Here is a 16,342-nt window from a genome sequence, read left to right on the forward strand (position 1 = left end):
GGCCCAATGGAAGAAACGACCTTAGGGGGATGCCGTTACTATATGACCCTAATAGACGATCATAGTAGGTATACTTTCGTCTATTTTCTCAAAAAGAAATCGGAGGTCGAGAATAAGATTCGCGAATACGTGAAATTGGTTCAAAACCAGTTTGGCCGGAAACCGCGGATCATTCGCTCCGATCAGGGAGGAGAATACTTCAGTAAGGCGCTTCGAAAATTCTGTGCGGACGAAGGGATAAAGATGGAATTTACTGCAGCATATTCACCCCAGCAAAATGGTGTCGCGGAGCGGAAGAACCGATCGCTCACGGAGATGGGTCGGTGTATGCTTCGGGATGCAGGTATGCATAAGCGATTTTGGGCGGAAGCAGTCAATACCGCTTGCTACTTGCAAAATCGATTGCCGTCTGCTGCAGTAGATCGTACGCCATTCGAGATCTGGTTCGGCAAAAAACCAGATTTGACCAACCTGCGACTGTTTGGATGTGTTGGATACGTACTGATTCCGTCGGTGAAACGAAAAAAGTTAGACGTCAAGGCGGAGCGTATGACTTTTGTCGGCTATTCCGGCGAACATAAGGCGTATCGGATGCTAAACACTAAGACGGGAGAAATTCAAATCAGTCGGGATGTCCGTTTTCTTGAGATTGATGACGGATCCAAGGAGCAGACATACGGCGATCCCAAAATAGAGGATAATCCGACTGAAAGCGTTGAAATTGAGTGGTCTCTCGATGAAACGAAACAGGAAGCTAAAACCAACGTGGCCAATGAAACAACCTCCGAATCTGAATTTTACGGTTGGGATTGTTCAGACGATGGCTGGCCACGAGGTTTTTGGAACGATAATGATAACAATTGGCTTCGCGGACTGTGGGACGATGACGACACTGAAGCTGGAGCTGCGGAGCCGGAGGCGGTGCTGGATGTAATACCGGAGGCGATGCCAGCGGCTGTGCCGGTGGTGTCGAGTACTCCCGTTCGTCGTTCACAAAGAGCGACAGCTGGCGTTCCACCGGCAAGATATGACGAAGAAGTATATCTGGCGAAGGAATGTATAACCGAACCAAAAACGTATAAGGAAGCTGTATCTGGTCCTCAGAGTGCCGAATGGAAATCAGCGATGGCAGAAGAAATGCAGTCCCATCACGAAAATGGAACGTGGGAGCTAGCGGAGCTGCCGCCGCACCGAAAGGCTATCGGGTCGAAATGGATCTTCAAGTGTAAAGCGGATGAAGACGGTCATTTCGTTCGGTATAAAGCACGGCTGGTGGCGCAGGGTTTCTGCCAGAAATTCGGGACGGATTACGACCTAGTGTTTGCCCCCGTCGTAAAGCAGATTACTTTCCGGACGATGCTGGTTCTGGCGAGTAAAAGGAAGATGTTAACAAAGCACGTTGACATAAAGACGGCGTACCTACATGGTCTTCTCAAGGAGGAGATTTTTATGCGCCAGCCACAGGGATTCGAGAGCGGTAACCCGAACGAAGTCTGCAGGCTGCATCGCAGCATTTACGGGCTCAAGCAGGCAGCTCGTGTCTGGAATACGAAGATCGACGACGTACTGAAAACAATGGGTTTCATCCAATCAACGGCGGACCCATGTTTGTACATACGCGAAAAAGCGGGTAAGTCCATTTTTGTTCTCATTTACGTTGACGATGTGATCGTCATATGTAACACGGAGGAAGAATTTTCTGAGGTAGTCCACGTCCTGACACTGAATTTCACGATCAGCGTCATGGGTAACCTAAGATTTTTTCTCGGCATACGAGTTCGGCGGAACGATGGGCGTTACTGTATGGACCAACAAGCTTACTTGGAACGAGTTCTGGAGCGTTTCGGCATGCTGGATGCTAAACCGTCCAAATACCCGATGGATCCCGGCTTCTTAAAACGAAAGGAGGAGAATGGCAGGAAGTTGGATTCGCCAAAAGCGTATCAAAGTCTCATAGGGGCTCTGTTGTACGCTGCAGTGACCAGCAGACCCGATATTGCAATCGCCACGGCCATTCTGGGCAGGAGAGTGCAAGATCCATCAGAAGCAGATTGGAACGAGGCCAAACGGATACTACGTTACCTCAAGGGTACACTGGATAGTGTATTGTACCTTGGAAGCGGCGAACAGAAGCTGGAGTGTTTTGTGGACGCCGATTGGGCAGGCGACGAGAGCGACCGCAAATCCAACTCGGGGTTCGTGTTTAAGTTCGGCGGCGGGCTCATCGGATGGGGCTGTCATAAGCAGAAGTGCGTGGCACTATCTAGCACCGAGGCCGAATATATTTCTCTTGCCGAGTGTCTACAGGAGGTAAAGTGGATCCTGAAACTGATGGCGGATGTTGGCGAGCAACTGGATGGTCCAGTTCTGGTCAACGAAGACAATCAAAGTTGCATTGCGCTGACTAAAGGAGACCGAGCCGAACGCAAAGCAAAACACATCGATACGAAATTTAATTTCGTGAAAGATATGGTTCGGGACGGCATCGTGAAACTGCAGTACTGCCCAACCGAACACATGCAAGCTGATCTGCTTACCAAACCGTTGCAAGCAGTGAAACTTCGACAACTTAGGGAAGCGATCGGAATAAAATCATTCAGTGTTGAGGAGGAGTGTTGAGCTTCTCGGTTTGACGCGACGAGTGCCTATCAGGCAACACGGAATGAGTGCCAGTCGGGCTACACTTTGTACAACACACACACACACTCTAACTTTGAATAAAGATTCATTCCTGCATCAAGCGTACAAGCGTCTACACGTCTTTTCCTTTGGGTGCAACAGTCCACTCGCTTTTTCCGCTTTGTTTCTCTTCTAGTTCAACAAAAACAAGGTAATAAATACAGCTGTACGATGATCTCACCATCGTGCAGCGAATTAGACTCGCCAGGCTCCGGAGGGCTGGTCACGTCGTGAGAATGACACCGGACGACCCAGCTCGTAAAGTCCTTTTAGGCCGTCCACACGGACAGAGGAGGCGTGGTAGGCCCAAATTGAGATGGATGGATGGCGTTGATGCGTCCGCCAGAACGGCCGGGATAACGGATTGGCAGACGACGGCGCTAAACCGTGAGCGGTATCGAGGATTGTTGCAGCAGGCCAAGACTGCAAAGCGGTTGTAGCGCCTGATAAGTAAGTAAGTAATAAAGACAGTATTACTTGTAAATTTTCTCACCTAGTGTAATAAGCATCGAAAGTTGTTTAAAAAATAGTTTTTACTCAAGGCTTCCAGCTGGTTCTTGATTTTAAAGTACGTCATTGAGCGCCCCGGAAGGTATGCAATTGGCAAACACGTCAAGCTCACAATCAAACATTTTGGATGATGAAATAGCTTCTTGACACGTTATATCTTGAGACAAAAAATTGTTGTCATGGAATCTCTCTCTCTCGCTCTCCCTCTCTTCATGACCTAACGACCTCTTAGGCCATATCTGCCATTTCTGAGAATCTAAAGCATAAAATTGAACAGTTGTGTTGATACATAAAGATCTTAAGAAAGGGAAGGGAAGAATGTTTTTATACGCCTAAAATCTACACGACATCATCACAAGGGTTATCATATTTACAAAGGTTAAGTTATAAAAGAAACAAATTGCAAACAATTTGAGCTATTTACAATTCAAAAGTTTTTATTCATTTGACTGGCACATCAACGGTGGCGAAGAGAAAGATCAGGAACCTATCTACAGCACGTACTTATCTACAGCAGCGGCAAGAGGTGCGCTGTAGGCGAACGGGGAAGCCAGGGCGGGAGCCGCAGCATAAGCAGACACCAACGGAGCGGCCGAGTAGGCGGCATAGGCCGGATTGATGACCTGCGAGTTGTGCGACGTGACAACGGCCGAATCTCCAACATTGGCGTATCCCGCAGTGTACGCGACGGCTGGAACGGCCGCTGGAGCAACGGCCAGAGGGGCAGAGTAGGCGAGCGGGGCGGCAGCGGTGTAGGCGAGTGGAGCACCCGGCAGGAATGCACCAGGCTTGGCACTGACACTGGCAACGACGGCCAACAGAGCGACGATCATCTGCAGAGATTCAGAACGAAAACGATTATGATAAGGATGTTCTCACAGGATGCTTCAACTACGCATATTACCACTTTGGAGAACATGTTGATGGTTGGTTTGGGCTTCGATGGAATCGATACGATTGACGAGATGTGCTGACTGATGTCTACTGCACAGCTGTCACCTCGTTTATATACCTCCAAAGAGAAGGCTCACCAGCCAGCTTGCCACCACTCGGTTGGTGGTTGAAAAATATCCACCCCAAATCCTTACCCTTTATCGCTGTTTGGAGCTCTCCCAGTATTATTTTCGATCCAATTCTCTGGTTGCATTTCAACGAGATGCAAATCCACAGCACCACAACGCTGTCGCGTCCTTGCCACGGTGCCGTTTCCTTTTCCAACTTGAAACGGTGGCAGTTTTAAAACTCGCAGTAGAAAGTGCTTGACGCCAAGCTGTTGTCGAGGGTGCGATCAGCTGTTGGAATACTAATCGGGTTTAAGCGCGAGGGTTTTGGTAGTGAAAAAGGCGAACGATTCGATTGCAGCTCGGCCCAGATATGGGTTATGAAGTGATTGCAATCGGTGGATTTTATTAATTTATTTTGATTGAGTTTCCTGATAGCTTGGTAGAAATTATTAAAGGACCTAAGTACGGCAATAGAGTCAAAGGGATAACGTGAAGGGTATAACCCGTAAGTACTCTTATTATTTTGAATGTATTAAATTATTGCCGGAGTTCAATTATAGAGTTGATGAAGTCAAATAAATATGCTCCGAATGTTAAAATTACGATTAGAACCAAAGGAGAAGTAATAGAGACGTCACGGTACAGCTTTATGCATAAATTTAGGCGCATACATTTTATACCAAAAATTACGGGATTGGAAAATAGTGTTTAATATAGTTTATTAATTTACGATAATGATCATTTCAAGCAACACTGGATAATTCAAAGACATAAAATAATTTTCCGACGTGTTTCTAATGGCAAGATCGCCAAACACTTAAAATTGCATACCTGCAGGCGCTATCTTTTTAAAATATATAACCTTCTAAAAATACATTTCGACATAGTAATCACCCCGTAAAAATGAGAATTGTTGTTGTTTGTTTGCACGCTACCTTGCTCCGAATAGCAGGACCTCCCCGACCTGCCATCGTCACACCAGCAGTCGACGCCCTTGAACCAGTGCACTAAATAACGCCACCGTTCGATGACACATTAAATCGTGCATATGCCCGGTTAACCCTCCGGGACCATAACTTACCGACCATATGACGGTCCGAAAATCTATTTCTTGCTCTACCACGCACCCGCTCGTTCGCTTAGTCAACCTTGCCCGTCTCGTGTCGTCACCGTCAACCGTAATCCGATTGCTGGTACGGGGTCCGGTACGTGATCAGCATATTAAGAGCCGCGCACAAAGTGCATTCATGTGGCACGCGTAATCAGCTACTACTACGCGAGTGGACCAGCTACCACCAGACTCGCCGCACGTTGGTTTCGCTTTCGGGTATTTTATTGCTCACTTACAGGTGACAAAATGAATGATGAAGAAGAGCACCACGACCAACGATGAGTCGTGCACCAGTTTCCGTCTAGTGAGTCCTGCCGGCGACTACTAGGAGTGGGTGGATTCGTGGTTTGCGATTTTTATCGCATATAAAAGATGCACCGATCGTAGCAAAGGATCATACAGCACTCAAGCTTCCAACAGTTAACAGCTCCTCTTCCTTCGCTCAACAGCAACAATCCCCAAAACAAACCGGAAAATGTTCACCAAACTGGTACGTACGCTCGGGAAACGGTCGAATCGGCCCTTCAAGGAACTCGAAGGGATACAGTCAATAAGGACTCTTCTCACCTTCCACTTTCAGATCTGCATTGCCGCTCTGGCCATCTCGTGCGCTTCGGCCAAGCCAGGACTTTTGGCTGCTGCCCCGCTTGCCTATGCCGCAGGACCCGCCGTCGTCACCGCCCAGAGCTCGCAGGTTGTGGCCCGTAACTACAACGGAATTGCCCCGCTAGCGTACGCCGCTGCACCGGCCCTGGCTTATGCTGCACCGGCCGTCGCCAAGGTTGCTGCTCCGTTGGCTTATGCTGCTCCCGCACCACTTGCCGCCACCTATGCGGCTGCTCCGTTGGCTGCGCCTTACGCTGGATTCGCCGCTCCGTATGCTGCGCCGTTTGCCGCCCCGTATGCTGCACCGTACGCCGCTGCCTATGCTGCACCGTACGCCAAGGCGTACGCTAGCCCGCTGCTTGCCCGTTCGCCTTACCAGCTGTGGTAGGAAGGGACAGGGCGCCCGTTTGTCGTTACCCGCCAGCCAACAGTTCCTTAGGAACGTCAGCCTTGGTGAACGTTTCTTGTTGTTGAGTAATAAAAAGTAATAGAATGTTTGAAACTATAGCACTCACTGTGGATGGTTTTTATTACTTTTAATATATCCTGTATCCTTGTAGTGAATAGTCATAACTTCTTTTTTCCATAGTCGATTCTGATGCATTTCCAGAAAGAGATACCCTAGTTAAAAATATTCTAGATGACTAATCACGCTAGGCCAGCCTACAGTCAGAATCAAATAGGTAGATAATTTACTTATTTGGACCTCGATACCTCTTCCGGTTTCTGGCAGACGCATCACTCCATTGCGGCATTCTGGCAGACGCATCACTCAATTGCGATGCTAAAGCCTACCTCGCCTTCTCCGTCCACGGGCTGGGTCGCCAGGTTCCGGTCTCATGGCATGATCAGCCCACCGGAACCTGGCGAGTCTAATTCGCTCCACAATGTTGAGATGCGTCATTTCTCTCTCGATTCTCTCTCATTTCCCTCTCGATTTTCTCTCAATTCTCTCTCGAATGTTTCTCATTCCTCTCTCGATTTGCTCTCATTTCTCTCTCATTTTTCTGTCAATTCTCTCTCGATTTTCTGTAATTTTTTGCCTAGATCCTGAGATTCAGGATGCCAAATTAAAGGTTTACGATGGTAATGTGAAATTTGATGAAAATATTGAGGTGCTCTACGATGACTGATTGGTTGTGCATACCCTGCATAACGGCTGCTCCATTAGCCTTCCACATCAACATGGGAAAAATCCTTCTGAGCATCCTACTCTCCTCCTCCCCGCCTTATAAAATATTCCAATAAAAATTTTCACTTCGAAACGAAGGCACAATATTGAGAACATTCACCCAAATGTTATGTCCAACATTATGTCTTTTCTACTGTAATATGACAAATGAAAAAAAAAACTTCTTTATAAACCCCTGAAATGATCGATTTTTGTGATTAATGTAGGATCGTTCTTGAAATTGGAGCTTGGATCCTGTTTGAATCCCCGCAATTACATAACGCCAAAACACGCAACAGAATTCACTAACCGTCCGTTTAAACTGGTTTTGACTTCTATGTACGTCTAACCGCATCTAAATACAGACCCTCCTGGTTTAGTTGATCTGGTTTCCTTTTCGTTACTTTAAGGCGACCAACAAAGAAACACAAATCAAAATAGAAAACAGCAAACGAAAAGAGAATCAAAACCAACCAAACCAAATGTCAACAACAATCTAAAAACGGAATGGAATAATCCGCTGCGTGTTTCTCGTTCTGTTTTTAGACGATTGTTTTTTATTTGCATTGAGCACATTTTGCAGTGGCCTGAGGCAAAAAATATTAAGTTTGAATCACACAGAAAGTCATATTGCAGATTAAGAATTCTTTCAAGAACTCCTCATTCTGATTATTAAAAGTTAAGACCAACTCCCCAACCAGAACAACAAATTAAAGGCCCCAGGCTCCTCCTAGCTGTCACTCACCCATCTGTCACTTGCTAGCTCCCTCATCTTCCAGTACTTGATTCGTATTATATATGTATCAATCATCCTCAAGAACTCGTTCCTCCAGATCTTCTTTGAATTCTGGAACACAATCTTCCACATATCCCTCAACTCCAGGGGCCCCTGGGATCTGAATCTCCCGTAGGGAACCATTCAGTATAAAAGGACCACCATTAGATTACTCTTCATCATACGTCTATCAACGTGCATTGTTCTCACATCTCGGAACCAGGTCCTCCACACACTTCGCAACAAAATGTTCGCCAAATTGGTAAGTTTGGTGCCATTCCGTATTCCCAGGATATCCTGTAGAGATTAGTAGTGCTAAGCTTTCTTTATCTCCTCAGTTCATCGTTGCCCTTGCTGTCGTCTGTGCCTCGGGATACAGTGTACAGTCTGCCGTCTATCCATTGGCCTACAGTGCAGGAGTTGTCCCAGCGTACTCCTACAATGCTCCAGCTACGGCCTACTCGACCTACTCCGGATCTCCGGTCACCTACTCGACCTTCTCCAGCAACCCAACGGCCTACAGTGCCTACAGTGCTTACAGTGCGCCAGTAGTAAGAACTCCTTCCTATTACTATGGACGCACAGTAGTTGTCTAGACAGCTGTTCTCCACGAATGATCCCGACACACTCACACACTTGTCTTCTACTCTTCTAAAATAAAGTAACTCCGATATTCATTCAAGCGCTTCCGAGCAGTCTCTTCATTGTTTTTGTTTGCAAAATTAAGTCCCGCTGAGTGCCATTAATGCCAAAAGACGTAATTTGTCCCTCCCCGGCGACAACACGTGCCATCCGCGATCCGTCATACGATTATGCGACCATGTTTAGCATAACCCAGCGTTTCAATGCCAGCCATCCGCTTCCAGATTATGTCACAATCGAGCTTCAGCTTCGATTGGCTTTCGGTTCGATCGGTTTGGAGTTAGGATCGTGCCTGGATATGGCGTGGTTCGGCGTGGAATAGATTTGTTTTGGTGCGTTTGTCCAGCCGACAAAATCGTGATCGGTTGGGGGGACTTCCTTCTGGTCGTGGGGAGCTTGCGGGGCGGAAACCCGGGGATATCGATTGTGGCAGATGGGTAACAGCTGATTACCGCGCCGGGGTGGAACGCTTTTGGGGACGTTTCTGGTGGGACAAAAACAATGGAAACCGTCCGTGCGGTCATATAAATACTCGATATACGGGTATTATGGGCTCATTACACACTAATTGACCGTTCATCAAGCAGCAGACCAGCTACCGTAGTCCAGCGAAGACAGAGTCAAGCCTCGATTCAACACAATGTTTACTAAGGTGGTAAGTCGAGCATTGAAGTTACTCCCAAACTGTTCCAGCTAATAAGAAGACCCCGTTCTTGCTCGTTACAGTCCATCATTGCAGTCTGCAGCCTGTTCGCTGTTGCATCCGCCGAACCACACGTTCTCGCTCCCGTTGGACCTGCCGTTGTCACCGCCCAAAGCTCACAGGTGTTTGCCCGGACGTACAATGGAATCGTGCCCTTCGCAGTTCCAGCTCCCGTTCCTGCTCCCATTCCCGCTCCTGCCTACCACTTCCATACTCCCGCCTTCGTCCTACCGGCCCCACCAGCACCCGTCTTCTACCCACAGCCAGTCGTGTACAACCCACCGGCGGCCGTCCCAGTTCCGGTGCCGGTTCCTGCCGCCCCGGCTGCCGTAGTACCGACGGTGGTGGCTGCTGCTCCGGCGGCGAAGCTGGTGGCTCCGGTGGCTAAGGTTGCAAAGCTCGTACGACCGTTCCATGCCACGTTCCGCTATCGATCGGTCGTTGCCTAACCGTGTGTGTGTGTGGAAACGTTGAGCGTGTGGTGTGCTGGTGGCCCCAAAGGCAAACATGTGATTAAGTAGTGCATAAGCTAATCAGTGACATAGACTGCAATCGAATGGCACAACTTCCCCTCGACGAAGCAAGGTGCAGGGCAAAGCGATACGCTATTGCTCCAATAAATGGACGGTCAATCTGTATCCCATGAAAGATACACGAGACGTTTGTTCTGGTTTTTTTTTTTGTAAGACTTTAACTTTGGATAATTGAGAAAGAGTTTACTGTCGAGAGTATTCTGAAGAAATGTGTGATCAAATATCCCCTTACAACCACTCCGGTCATATCATCCACTTGCGGTGCAATCCGGTGGTCGAGCCGATAGCGGTGTCGGTCTTTACACGGGAGGATCTGGATTCGAATCCCATATGGGCCGTTCTTTGTAACGAGGACTGACTATTCAACTACGTGATAGCGATGTTACTAGTAAAACTAGTAAATGATTAGTATGCCAGCAGGGCCTTCTTCTTCTTCTTCTTCCTTGGTACTACAACCTCGAGAGGTCTCGGCCTGCCACCATTTCTGGCTTTCTGTGACTTAATTTTACCCGTAGAAAAGTAGTCAGCCTTACGTACGGGGAGGCAGTCTGGATGGGAGTTGAACCCCGGCCCTGCCGTGTAAAGACCGGCACCGCTGTCGCCTCGGCAACCAGACTGCCCCGCCAGCAGGGCCTAGCAGGTCCTTAAATCAAATAAAAAACCATCCTTTTGTATCAAATGATTTCCAAAATCTTTCACTGGGCCTCTCGAGATTAGATAAACTAGTCCATCAGATTAGACACTAAATTCTTCACGTAACAGATTTTCCAAAATATTTCTTCAAGATGAGTAATAATTTTTAACCATAGTTGAGTCGTTTCCCTAAAATTTCTTTAATTAAATTTGAGGATCACCAATAACCATAAATTTCCCAACGACAGTGTAGCTTAAAACTAAATAACATTGTTATGTCCTGCATATTGCATACTTTAAGATAGTTTTTGATGCGCCTTGTGAAGTATGCAATTCAATTACAGTAAGCATTAATAAACTCGAATTGTTGGTCATCTAGAAGTGCCCTGAGTTCAAATACCAAATGTATCAGGTCCCCCATACACAGAACTATTTTTGTCGGATATCAGTGATAGCAAGAGAAGAACTTCCTTTTACGATTGCAATAAAAATTTATTTTCCAAACATAACCAAAAGCAATTGTCCCTTATAATGTGGTAGCAGGAGATTCATTTTACAGCAGCAGCGATCCGTACGCACTGTAGGGATAAGCACTGTACGCGTAGGGCGAAGCCGTGTAAGCCGCAGCAAAAGGAGCAGCAGTGTAGGCCGCCGTGGCGAACGGGGTGGCCAGTGGAGATGCAACCGCTACCGAAGGAGCCGCAACGAGCGGGGCCGAGTAGGCCAACGGGAACACGGGCTTGCCGTAGGCAGCAGCAACCAGCAGGCCGAAGAAGAAGATCTGAGAAAAGATATTTTAATTTGTTGAAGAAGGTCCTCAAGCACTTGAGCTCACTTACGATTTTGGCAAACATTGTAGATTGATTTGTATTGCTTTCGGTTGGCAGAACAACTATACCGACAGTCGAAGAATGTCCACCGTATTTATACTCTTCTAGGTTCGGCAGATGGGTAGGAGGATTCATCAACATCCTTGTCAACTGCTCCCCGTTACGCTGGTTTTAAAATGCAACGATCACAACGAGTTCACTCGAGCCAGCCTTCAAACGTTCCAACCTGCGTCAACTGTCAAAACCGCACCTAACGCATCGCAAGGACCCATTTCCCCAAGGTCAGCTCTTCTTCAGCGGTTGTGTAACTAACTGTACGATCGTGTACATGACACCGTTAGCATGATCACGTCCCGCACAGTCGCGATTGGCCAACCGGTACAGTTCGGTACCGTTTATTATGCGTTTATGATACCGCCGATGTTACCGATCGATTCCAACATTAATATTCTCATCGTACGACAGGTGGCTTGGGGCGGGACACTTTCGGGGACGGCCGCAAGTGAAATTGAACAATAATTCCGCATGCGCAACGGGGTCTGGCGACATGGTTATCGCCGGTATAAAAAGCATCCTCAACGACAGCGAAGACATCAGTTACCACTCAGCAATCTAACAAAGCAAGCTTTTGCCTTTCGAACATCAGTTCTCCTCAAACCCACCCTATAAGCATCATGTCTGCCAAAATTGTGGTAAGTTGCAAGTGACTTCCGGTCTCTGGAGCGTCATTCTAATCTTGGTCGCATCTCTATCCTCCATCAGATCTGTCTGGCTGTGTGCGTGTTCGGAGCCGCTTCCGCCGGTGTTGTCCCGATTGCGGCACCTCTGGCTGCGGCCGGAGTGGTAGCTCCGTACGCCACCTCCTACAACGCACACACCGTCAACCATGCTGTGGCGGCACCAGTCGTTGCGGCTGCTCCGGCCGTCGTTGCTGCTCCCGCTGCACGCTTCGTAGCTCCGGCTGCTCCGGCTCTGGCCTACACCGCTGCCGGACTTCCAGCTTACAGTGCCTATGCGGCCGCCGCTGGACTGCCCGCCTTCAGCCCATACTCGGCCTACACCGGTCTGCCAGCACCGTACGTTTTCTAAGCTGCATCAGATCGGAGAGTATTGCCAGCAACAGTCACACGATGGCTAGACTGAAAGGGTTCTGACGAGACGACGTGATTGTTCACACTATCGCCCTCTTCCTGTTGCCTTCTATTGTACATACATTGCTTCCTGCTTAACTCAATTTTGTTATGAACATAAATTACAACCCCTCGTAGAAGGGATATTCCACAAAAGGACAATCATACTGAAGTCGGCTCAAGTACATCCGAATCGCTATTCTAGAAGTCCTCTCGATAATTGCCTTATCAATTGCCACTAATCTAATCGATGTAGAACACAGCAATGGAAGCCCTCGAATCGAGCGCTCTAATTATCCCTATTATAATAATTAAGCTTAGCTCGGTTCTCCAACGCCACGCCGGATGGAATCGATAAGGACCAAAAACTTAACTTCGCGTCACGCAACACCCTACACTTCTCTCTTCGTTCGCTACAGCTGGCGGAGTGGCCCTGAACTGGTGGAGATCGAAAACTAATTCAAACACAATCTCGATCTGTCATTTGAAGGCTGTCGGATAGTGTCAACTCATCGTGTAACAATTAAACGATGTAAGAGATTATGTGGCCCAAACACACACACATCCTAAAGGGCTGTTTTCGGAAAGGTCTCTCATTTAGGTTTGAGTTCTGAAACCCACCGATGCTTAGTTACCGTGCTGATTAATTCCACCGAGATGCTCAATCAGCTCGACGTCGGTCGATGATGGACGATGATCGTGATTGCAGATCATGTTCTACCGCATGCTCGCTGATACCTTTGCTCGTCCAAGATGGATCATAAAAGGGTTGCACGATAAATTCAACACACATCCGCACGATTCATGTGGTGCTGCTCACTTCTTCAGCTTGTTGTTCGGGTCAAGCCCTTTTACGTTGACCGTGAGATATGTGCTGAAGAGCAACACTTTGGCTCAAAGCAATTGAACCGCGTCCTAGAGAGCATGTGAAACCGGCACCAAGATGATCAACATTATCCTACACATTTTAACTCTCGATCTTTGCCACCTTCATCCGCTCCCTGTGCCCCCTCATTCCCGAAAAGGCCCTCAAGGAGTTTGCCCTTTTTCGAAGCACAATCGAAGCTCGGTGATATGCGAACGAGCCACGCTCATAAACCCCGTTTTGTAGGTCAACCGAAACTGCACCGCGTTCGCGTTACATCAGGACAGCATGAAATTGAGTTTTTCAATTTTCTCCAACAACAACAACAACGACGATTCACGTGTCGCTCTCGATTTGATTTCTGGCGCTGGCCCTTACGCCGGAGCCGTTCGCACAAAGCCCTTTTGTGGCTAGCCGCATCAGCTCCAGCGTAACGATCACCGGCAGCGATCGGATGCATGACCTTCAGAACTTAATTTCCTTCTCAGCTCGACCCTCACCCACAACGTGCGTGTGTGTGTGAGTGGAGTGTGTTTGATGGCGTCGGAAGGGGTGGCGATCGGGAGCTTAAATGTAGCAGAACGTGATCGTGCGTGGTGACGAGATGATGGAGATACTAATTATCAATAATTTGTTGAGCGTTCTGACTGTGTGCCACTACCGGCTTGCAGTCACTGATGCATGTACTCATATCCTGCTTGAGTCATGGTCACTGTGCAATGAACATGAAGCAGGATATTGTGGCTTTTACCTAATCGGTAGCTATAACATTTACAGTCGCTCCCTATAAGCTAGAAAATATTGTTTTCCGTTTTATCAAGTGGGAACCAACACCCCTTAACCTTACTCAGAGATCGATTTGAAGTTACATTAGGCCCGGTGGTGAGGTGACAACGGTGCCGGTCTTCATACGACAGGAACGGGGTTCAAATCCCATCCGGACCGTTCCCCAGTTCTGGCTAGTAACCTATAATTTCATGTCGACGGCAATCAGCAGTTCTAGAATCTACAAGGGGCGCCCCGATGGTAGAGACGACAGCGGCTATCTGGGAGGGTTTACTATCCAAATAGGTAGTATCAATAAGTCTAGTAAGCTAGAAATGGCAGACATGGCTTAAGAAGTCGTTAGACCAAGAAGAGAGAGAGAGAGAGCCTACCGACATCTTTATCATTCTCTATCGCATCCCAATGAACACTGCATATGAAGTTAACTTGGGACCTTTACTCCACAATTCCTCGACAAGAGAGACCTCAAACTTCAACTAGTTGTGATGGTATAGAGCATCTCACGGAATAACCCAGGCAGAATTTCTGAATTTATTCCCATTTGTCACATCAAACAAGATGTGGAATGATTCACCGAGGACACAAGGCTAGATCACTTCATTTGATATTCCAAACGAAAGGCCTGTCACTTCTACGACCTATCTAAATAGCATGTATCTTTTAACCGTTTCGTGTTAAAGATAAGCCGCTAAATGCATCACAATAAATTAGTCCTTTCCACACGTGATTGTCCCATTCTTGCCTTCCCTAGCCTTCCCTCGCTGGTAACAAGTATCGCGCGATAGCTTTTCCAATCGAACTCAGAAATAAACTTCAAGAACATGACGTCGGTGTACGGTTGAAAGGCATCGATAAATTTGCCCGCTGATCGCCCTCTCGCACATGGTCGAGGCGAGTGCCGCTTCGAGCAGTTCATAGGTCGCTTAAGACGCCCGTGTGCCGCTGCAACTCAACGACCCTTCGAAGGTCTCCAGAGAACTGTCAATAACCTATCAAGGGGGAGAGACTATTGTAAAAGTAGATCCATTTTTCTTCACTGCAAAACGCACGGTGAAAGAGAGCTCCACTGAAAGCGGCGGTCGTGGTGGTCGCAATTGCATTCGTTTAGTCGCTCTAGTCGCACTGCACTGATAATAATGCAAATCGAGTGTGGCACACGCTAGAAATTCCACTTGAACTTGGGTGCCTGGATACGTTTTCCGCCGGCTTATGGCAGTAGGACGTAGCGCCCGGGGGACTATTAATCAATTTTATAGCATTCTCATAAATGTTATGAAACGTGGCGTCTTGGCGGCTGGTCGATTGTGATCTCCGGTTCGGTCGCTGGCGTGGACCAGTTTAGTCGCTGCTTAGAATGCCGTATCGGTGGAGGACTGCCCATATCCGTTAGCAGTTATTTGGCAGAACAAACTCCGTGCCGCTCGGAGCCCCACTTAACACTTCAAATCAAAGAACGTTCCCCCGGTCTACCGACCGGTGAGCTGAGAATATGATTTATCGACTTTCCGCGTCCCACTTCCAGAATCTCAGGTTCTCGCGCGCAACCTCGGCCCCTGTACTCTGTATGGTTGCGTAATTGAACCGGACGGAGATTACTGTTTGAACGGCGGCGGCGACGCGCATGTTCTTTGTTTCTAAAACCCATTCCAGCTGTCACTGTACCACGCGTCACCCGGAGCGGCAGAATGGGACGACCTTCGTGTGTGAGTTTTTTCGCACTAGAGCACACAGATCGCCGATCGCCCAAGTTTGACTCGACATTCCATGCAGCAATTATTGAGCGTCGCAAGAATTAGGAACAATTTATCATCCCTTTAATGGTAAATCCTTACCGGGCGTGATACTGCACGCCTTGTTGGTCGCGGGTGGCGTGCCGGCTCAAAGTCATTGTCACCACATCAGATGTGCGGTCGGAGATCTCCGGTGCGATGGGCACACCCCATACACGGTAGGTCTATTTGTGGCCCAATCTGAGAGATGGGAGTTAATTGATAGCCTTGTGTTCTACTTTCTGAGTGAGCCTCCTGCGGACATGATTCAGCAAATTTGGTGTCACATCAAGCTTTCTTTCTGACCGCCATTAATCCTACCAACGCTCCAATTCTGAACAGAACCCTCGGCAACGACAACATTCCACACGAATGGCGTTGTTGTAGCCCGGCGATAATGTCACCCGTAAACAACACCACCAACGAGCAGGTTTATCTTTGACATGAGGTTGCGAAGTTCGCTGTACTCTTTAGCGGCAATCCACCGTGCGGCAGACCCTTCGGTGTACATTGAACCGGACCAGCACAAGAGCAAAAAAAAGTAAATAAAGCCACCACAGCCAGAGGATGGACCGGCGATGGCGAAAGGGAAGGT

General features: G+C 48.0%; 4 protein-coding genes across 4 annotated transcripts; 2 read left to right on the forward strand and 2 right to left on the reverse strand.

Annotated features, from left to right (window-relative positions):
• Window positions 1-3,600: 3,600 nt before the first annotated feature.
• LOC118510284 (cuticle protein 12.5-like) lies at window positions 3,601-4,201 on the reverse strand. The gene is made up of 2 exons (XM_036051901.1): window positions 4,094-4,201; window positions 3,601-4,022 (listed from the first exon to the last, which is right to left on the reverse strand). The coding sequence occupies exons 1-2, from the start codon at window positions 4,106-4,108 to the stop codon at window positions 3,681-3,683; spliced, it is 357 nt and encodes a 118-aa protein (XP_035907794.1). The 5' UTR covers window positions 4,109-4,201; the 3' UTR covers window positions 3,601-3,680.
• Window positions 4,202-5,684: 1,483 nt separating this feature from the next.
• On the forward strand, window positions 5,685-6,417 carry LOC118510281 (cuticle protein 16.5-like). Its single transcript, XM_036051898.1, has 2 exons — window positions 5,685-5,794; window positions 5,885-6,417. The coding sequence occupies exons 1-2, from the start codon at window positions 5,780-5,782 to the stop codon at window positions 6,296-6,298; spliced, it is 429 nt and encodes a 142-aa protein (XP_035907791.1). The 5' UTR covers window positions 5,685-5,779; the 3' UTR covers window positions 6,299-6,417.
• A 2,628-nt stretch (window positions 6,418-9,045) lies between these two features.
• On the forward strand, window positions 9,046-12,483 carry LOC118514283 (calphotin-like). The gene is made up of 4 exons (XM_036061025.1): window positions 9,046-9,153; window positions 9,225-9,648; window positions 11,783-11,889; window positions 11,960-12,483. Exons 1-4 carry the CDS (start codon window positions 9,139-9,141, stop codon window positions 12,284-12,286), a joined length of 873 nt encoding a protein of 290 aa, XP_035916918.1. The 5' UTR covers window positions 9,046-9,138; the 3' UTR covers window positions 12,287-12,483.
• On the reverse strand, window positions 10,839-11,353 carry LOC118510282. Its single transcript, XM_036051899.1, has 2 exons — window positions 11,207-11,353; window positions 10,839-11,148 (listed from the first exon to the last, which is right to left on the reverse strand). Exons 1-2 carry the CDS (start codon window positions 11,336-11,338, stop codon window positions 10,921-10,923), a joined length of 360 nt encoding a protein of 119 aa, XP_035907792.1. The 5' UTR covers window positions 11,339-11,353; the 3' UTR covers window positions 10,839-10,920.
• Window positions 12,484-16,342: the final 3,859 nt, after the last annotated feature.

This window comes from Anopheles stephensi, chromosome 3, assembly GCF_013141755.1.
Source record: "Anopheles stephensi strain Indian chromosome 3, UCI_ANSTEP_V1.0, whole genome shotgun sequence".
In the NCBI taxonomy this organism is placed as follows: Eukaryota; Metazoa; Arthropoda; class Insecta; order Diptera; family Culicidae; genus Anopheles; species Anopheles stephensi.